Source organism: the organism of the source record quoted next, unplaced genomic scaffold (assembly GCF_019419815.1).
Source record: "Pyrus x bretschneideri cultivar Hongxiangsu unplaced genomic scaffold, Pyrus_bretschneideri_v1 Contig6, whole genome shotgun sequence".
Classification (NCBI taxonomy): Eukaryota; Viridiplantae; Streptophyta; class Magnoliopsida; order Rosales; family Rosaceae; genus Pyrus; species Pyrus x bretschneideri.
In genome coordinates this window covers 9,394,136-9,401,343 of record NW_025999798.1, presented here as the reverse complement: position 1 = coordinate 9,401,343, position 7,208 = coordinate 9,394,136, and the positions used below count along the sequence as shown (strand labels likewise).

Here is a 7,208-nt window from a genome sequence, read left to right as displayed (position 1 = left end):
ATGAAAAGGGTTTGAAAACTTTGAGTTTTAACGATAAGGACAAAATAAAGGGTAAAGTAAATAGCACCAAGATTGACTTTTTAGTGTAAAAATGTGATTTTTCATTAAAATGAACAGTACCGAAAGCTTATCGTTAAAGTTCTCTAAAAGAAATTAGTACACAATATCATTTGTACTAACAAAAATAATAAATAAATAAAAACCACCTACCTTTCTTTGGGCCTGGACTAAACCAAGTTTGGGCAAACAAAAGCAGAATCAGGCTTGTCAGCCCAAATGAAACGAGGAAAACAGAAGGGTTCATTAATCTACGTAAATTATAATCAACTCCACTAATTCACCTTTCTTCCACCGTGGTAAATGGTAAATGGTAAATTCACCTTTCAAATTACGTGCGCAAGTACGAGATTCAACGTCGACGCAAAAATACAAAACAACGGAGCTCTCAGCTACCGGTCACTCCTCCCACACCAACATTTCAACGCCTTCCTTCCTTCCCTGTGATTGCGAATTTCCCGGAATAATCAACAACGCCGGTACAGAGAGATGTCGTGCTGCTTGTCTTGCTGCGCCGCTTCCACCTGCGGCCTGTGCGGCTCTGTGGCCTCTGGGATTTCCAGCAAATCGGCTAGGCTTGCTTACTGCGGCCTCTTCGGGCTTTCCCTGATCGTGTCTTGGATTCTCAGAGAAGTTGGAGCTCCTCTCTTGGAGAAAATCCCATGTGAGTTTTCCGTTTTTCCAACAACCCTTTTCGTTCTTGGAGCGGAATTTAATTGGGTATGTGAGAAATCGTCAGATTTTGCAGTTTTGTGTTGGAGTGTTGGAATTGAATTCGACTCTGAATTTATGAACTGGGTTTTTTTTTTTTTTTTTTTTTTTTTTTTTTTTTTTTTTTATAGATTAGTAGTGGGATGCATAATTGCATGTTGTAGTTACTGTCAAGTTCTTGGATTTTGCAGTTGATTGCCCCAAATGTAAAGAAATGATGGGTTATTATCACCTTCTACGATCATGAATTTATACGAAATATGTAAATTATGTAATTGTCTTGACGTTTTGGGTTGAATTAGATTAAGAATTGGAAATTCGGTTGCGTAATTGCATTTTTAATACTTCTATCATGACCATACAAAATTGGAATTGCTATAATAGGAATTCAGCCTAATTTTGTTTATGGATGGTTTTATTGACTAGTGAGTGTATAACTGAGATTCTGCAGGAAGCTTGTTTAACTTCTCAAAGTATTGTTTTGGACGGTTGTGGATTTGATTTTTGATATCCTTTTGTTTTCGTCTTTACAGGGATAAGCTCTTCTGAGACTCACACCAAGGAGTGGTATCAAACAGAAGCAGTTCTTCGTGTGAGCATGGGGAATTTCTTGTTTTTCGCAGCATTTGCGCTTATAATGATTGGAGTAAAGGACCAAAATGACAGACGAGATTCCTGGCATCATGGTGGATGGATTGCCAAGATGGTGGTATGGCTTTTGCTTGTCGTTCTCATGTTTTTCATGCCAGACATTGTCATTACAATCTATGGTTAGTTTTTTCTTGAAAGAATTCAGTTTGAGCTGTTAGCATTTTCTGCTTCATTTCATTAACCTGGTGCAATAAAGAATGTTTCAAGCCCGTCCTAGTTTGTTCGTGGGCCAGTCATGAATCTGATTCTCAAGAATGATTGTCTTCCCACCATTTCTCTGCTTTAGTCGTAAAACTTTATTCTTTTTGCTGGCCTTGCAGGTGTTGTATCAAAATTTGGGGCAGGCTTATTTTTACTGGTTCAAGTCATTATATTATTAGACTGTACTCACTCATGGAATGATGCATGGGTGGAAAAAGATGAGCAAAAATGGTTGGTTTAAGTAGAAATACATTAATTTCCCCTTCACTTGTTTAATTTGAGTTCTCTCATTCTATGGATGTGTATGTTTCAGGTATATTGCATTGCTTGTCGTATCAATTGTATGCTACCTTGCAGCATTTGCGTTCTCAGGCGTTCTGTTCATTTGGTTCAACCCTTCTGGTGAAGATTGTGGCCTCAATATCTTCTTCATTGTCATGACAATGATTCTTGCATTTGGATTTGCAGTTATTGCGTTACACCCGAAGGTAAGGATAAAAGGGTAAACTTCATTCGTTTGTCAATCAGGTTTTTATTGAAAATTACCTACATGATGATTTTGCCTGGAAATCTCAAACAGGTGAATGGCAGCCTCCTCCCTGCTTCGGTGATATCTGTTTATAGTGCTTATGTGTGCTACACAGCTCTTTCCAGTGAACCTCGTGGCTATGTTTGCAATGGTCTTCACCATTCCAAAGCAGTCTCCCTGAGTACCCTCCTTCTTGGGATGGCAACGACTGTTCTTTCAGTTTTGTACTCTGCCCTTCGTGCTGGATCATCAACAAATTTTCTATCACCACCATCTTCACCCAGGGGAGGTACTCAATCGATCTTTGCAATCCTTTATATTCAGTCAAAAGTAATAAAAGATGAATTTACAATTCATGAAAGCTACTGTCATGCTTCTTGTTCATAACATATTTAAGTTCTTCCAAACTTGTTGAATGTTGTGGCACAGGTGCAGCTGAAAGGACACCTCTTCTTGATGGCAAAGAGTTGGAGGAAGCGAAAGAGAAAAATGACAAAGAAGCGAAACCTGTTAGTTATTCCTATACGTTTTTCCACCTGATATTTGCCTTGGCTAGCATGTATTCAGCCATGCTGCTTTCGGGTTGGACCAGCTCATTGGAGAGCTCAGATCTCATTGACGTTGGCTGGACATCAGTTTGGGTCAGAATCTGCACAGAATGGGTTACTGCTGCACTATATGTTTGGTCCCTCATTGCTCCTATACTTTTCCCTGATCGTGAGTTCTAGGTACCTCCTTCACTTTGTTTCTGAGGTTTCAAAAACTGTCAATATTTTTGTTGTTTGCCTGTGGAGTATAAATTTAATCATGTAATTACCTTATTATCTTTTAGAAATAGTCATGGTTGGGAGTCTGCAGTAAACTTGAGCTCGGCTCAATATCGATCGATGTGTGATAGAAATTTCAGGATTTAAGGCATGTTTTTTGCACATTTGAACAAAAATTGGAATAAATTTAAAAGTTGTTTAGGTAAATAAGTATATATTTAAGATGATTACATCATTTCATGTGGAGTTATGTGTTGACGATCAAGTGAAAAAGAAAAGAAGTTGGATTATTTAGATACGACCCATATGGAGCCGAGGAAGCACCAACTGCTGCTGCTGCTGTTGTTTTTACTGGATCAAAAGGTCTCCAGGTGGCTGTCCCCATCCCCAAGCCCATGAGTGACTGCCAAGCAAAGCCCAATAGATTTATCGTGACTGCCAAGCAAAGCTCAAGCCGAAACTAGGCTCTGATACTACTTCTTGTACTTTTATGCGCAAACGAAAGCGAATTTTAACAAAGTACCAATATCAACGTTGTAGGTGAAAACTAAAACAAACAATCTCAAACTAACACAAGAGATTTACGTGGTTCGGCGTAAAGCTTAAATCCACGAGAGAAGCACGACAAGGAATTTCACTAAACAAACACATTACAAAAGAGTGTTTAAACTCTTACAATCCAAATCCCACAAATTACAAACCCTAAACCAAACGAGTAGAGAACTCAAACAAATGGAGAAGATTCTCCCAAATTGCTCTCTAACTCACAAACTCACAAATTGACTCTCATCAAATTGCCACACGAATGAGCCACATGTTTGCCACGCACTCATGATTCTAAACGATGACCTCCACCCCAAAACCCAATTAGAGAAAACTCTCTAAGGCATAGTGAGGCACACAAAATACACTAACCCTAAGGTCCTATTTATAGTGCATAGGACTTAGGTTACAATAAGAATCCTAATAGGAAGTAAATACAAATCCTAATCAAATAGGTAATTAACAAAATCTCTCCACCAAGGAAACCAACTAAGAAGTCAAAATCCAAACCCAAATAGGACACCAAAACCAAATAGGTAACACAAACCTAATTCTTTGCATCATCCTAATTTGGAACCATAAAACCCAACAACCACCACTCCCAAACATCATCTAGCCCGTTCCTCTACCTTTTCCACCCTCGATTTAGAAGAAAAATTGTTGTAAACGGGTGGAGAACCGTTGGTGGGTGCAACGGGTTGTGCGAAAAATCCTAAAATCCTAAAGCTATTTCCACCAATTACCATGACCATTAGACTCCCCATGAGGCCTAGAACAAAGCCCAATTAGTTGTAGGGGCGGCAGAGCACCGGAGGTGGCGAATTCACAAACACCTATGCTAGGGTTTTCCGACGGGAGTGAGCGGAATTGAAGCTTTTCCAAGCCAAATTGGACTTGGCCGCAAGTATAAAGTTTGCTCTACTCTTTGAGATTTTCATTTCTGTAATTTTTGAAAATTTTTAGAAATAGTTGAAATTTTCCAATGAGTCGGGACGGCCAACTGTCAATCACGGTGGCGCGTGAAACGACTTGTGGCCAGTGAGCTGATGCTGTCTTTTAAAGCAAATTTTGATATTCTGAAACCATTTTTTATATGCATTTGGTGTGATTCACTTGTTGAACCTAGTTAGTGATTGTTAGTCACTTAAATGATTTTCGGAAATGAATTAGAAATTGAATTTGTGAACTACAAATGGCTTGATCCCTTCATGGGGTACGTAGGCAGTCTAACGAGAAGGTTAGATGCAGCCATAATAAAATACCTGAGATTAATCTTTTAGTGAAATTTGCTAAGAAAATGAATTTAGGCCTAAGTAATTTGCTTCCAAATTAGAAATTTCGGGTCGTTACACTTGAAGACAAGGTTGCTAGTTCTGCGAAGTTCAATATCAAATTCGGCTTTCAATGTGACAAATGTCGTAACTTGGTAACACCTCACTTTGTCTAGAATGCTAATGAGATGTCGTAACCTTGTAACGCCTTACTTTGTTGAGAAAGCTAATGAGATGACCTTTTCCAACAAGGACTCAAGGAATCCTCGCTGACCGAGACTTAGATAGATAACTAGTCAGTCGCGAAGCAGTGCTGTTTATCCAAACTGAAGATATGTTGGCGTAAAAAAAATAAAATAAAAATCTCAAGATGTTTAAAAGGTTTCACGTAGAGTGAGAGTTTACGCATGACAGTTTTGTGTATTGATTTGAAGAGTGTTTCACATTGTTTGCAGCTTTGTATTTATAGCCGAGTCTCCTTGATCACCAATCCAATAGAGACCTTTTCCGAATATACTCCAAAAGACAATGTCAAAATAACTAATATTATCTTTTAACATATTTTGGCAAAAATCTCCCTAGTCTCCTTATGCCCATAGACTTTTACAAGAGGACCTTGAAATCTCAAATATCCTTTCACATGGCATGCATTGTGACCCCATCATCAATTCTTATCATGAATGAGGATCCTCTTCCGATCCTTTTTGTGAGGATTTCGAGAATTTTCTAATCATTTCAGTTTATCGCATATCGTGTGGTTAGAAATTATTGTAAATTTTTTTTATTTAAAATTACTAATGCACGATGTATGATGAATGGATGTGATTGGAGGATTTCCTAAATTCTCACAAAGAGAATTCGGAGAAGATCCTCATTTTCTTGTCACTTCAAACTCATCTGACAGCATCCATCACCATGCAAAAATGCCTAGCCTACCTAGGTTTCTTATCTCATCATTATCCAAGACCATTATTTTCCTTCAGGTGATCATCAAATCCCACCGAAAGGGATCCTCTCCGGATCCCTTCCACCAAATTCACTAAATCCACCAATTCGGGCCCCTGAAATTTGATTCAACTGCTAAAAACAAGGGCCCTCTTTGAAAGTTATAATAACTTTAGTCGTTTGATCAAATTTTAAGAGCCCAGATTGATGGATTTTATGGATTTGGTGGAAGGGATCCTAAAAAGGATCCCTTTCCAAATCCCACGTGCTCATCTCCTACTCCAAGTTGTTTCAATCTACACGTCCACTGCCAGTAAACCTAAGTTAATTTGAACTCTGTTGTTATTGCTTCCCATTGGAGATAACTTGAATCTCATTTATCCTGTATAAAGAAAATGTGAAGATAAATTATATTAAAAGATAATTATTATGATAAAAACCATAATAATATCTTCACTTGTCCATCCAACGGTGTAAAGCTATGCTCACTCTACGACCTTGATTGCATGGGCTGATATTGTAATTTTGGGTACAAACAAGATGCCAAAATTAACAAGCGCTCGAGCGTGGCCAAGACAGCTTAAGGCATAGGCTATGATACAGCATACGTATATTCCGACCTTGTCGGGTTCTTTAGGTCTTAAGATTTCCTTCTGTTGAGTCATGAAATTGTAAACCATAACAACTCGTCATTATTTCCACCATTGTACTCCGTCTCACCGACTGATCAAAACTCACTATCTTCTTCCATTAATATGTACTGAGGAAACGGCGTGACACACAGGGTCACTGACGGATCCTGCTGATAGGAGTATAGTGGATCGAACTAGAACCTTTTCTTTATAGAGCTATCCCTGAATAAGTAAGTCACAATCTTTCTTGTTCTTGTACTTGTGGCAAAAAGAGTGGAAGGCAATAGACACTTATACAACATTTTCAGCTCCTTTTCTTTTCTTTTTTTTTTCTTTTTTTTTTTCTTTTTGTGTAAAAGTGGCTCAGAAGAAGAATCATGCCTGCCTTCCCTTCTTTAGGCCCAAGTCAACTATTTGGGGTCCACCGCATTGACATATTCCTTGTTTTACCGAGATGAAACTAAAAGATGTCAGGAAGATTGGATTACTTATTATTAACCGTAAAGCTTTTCATGTGTAGCTTTAAAAAGTCACAAAATTATCAGAATTAATAGTATACGAAATCCTGTTTTACACGGTTGAATGGAGAGTAACTCTGCTGACGAAAGCTGGCATAAGTACTTCCAAAGAGGGAATTGAACCGCTCACATCTCTTTCGGAACGTGCCTTGTGTGTGTAGTGTGCGTTCAGAGTCCTAAACCCTAATGAAGTAGGCTAGGGGAGGAAAGTCAATCAACTTTTGTTTCCTTTCCTTGGACGACAAGGGAAAGTGTACAATTAAATATTCTGATTCAACCAAATAAAGAAACTGAATATTTTGATTCAGACCAAATAAATTCAATAAATTTCTGTCTTTCGATGCAAAATAAAAAAATTGAAACATTTGGATCTAAATCCAATT

The 7,208-nt window shown here is 38.2% G+C and overlaps 1 protein-coding gene across 1 annotated transcript; it reads left to right on the top strand.

Annotated features, from left to right (window-relative positions):
* The first annotated feature begins 401 nt into the window (after positions 1–401).
* On the top strand, positions 402–3,080 carry LOC103955625 (probable serine incorporator). Its single transcript, XM_009367524.3, has 6 exons — positions 402–721; positions 1,302–1,538; positions 1,740–1,851; positions 1,934–2,108; positions 2,201–2,438; positions 2,579–3,080. The coding sequence occupies exons 1-6, from the start codon at positions 547–549 to the stop codon at positions 2,875–2,877; spliced, it is 1,236 nt and encodes a 411-aa protein (XP_009365799.2). The 5' UTR covers positions 402–546; the 3' UTR covers positions 2,878–3,080.
* Positions 3,081–7,208: the final 4,128 nt, after the last annotated feature.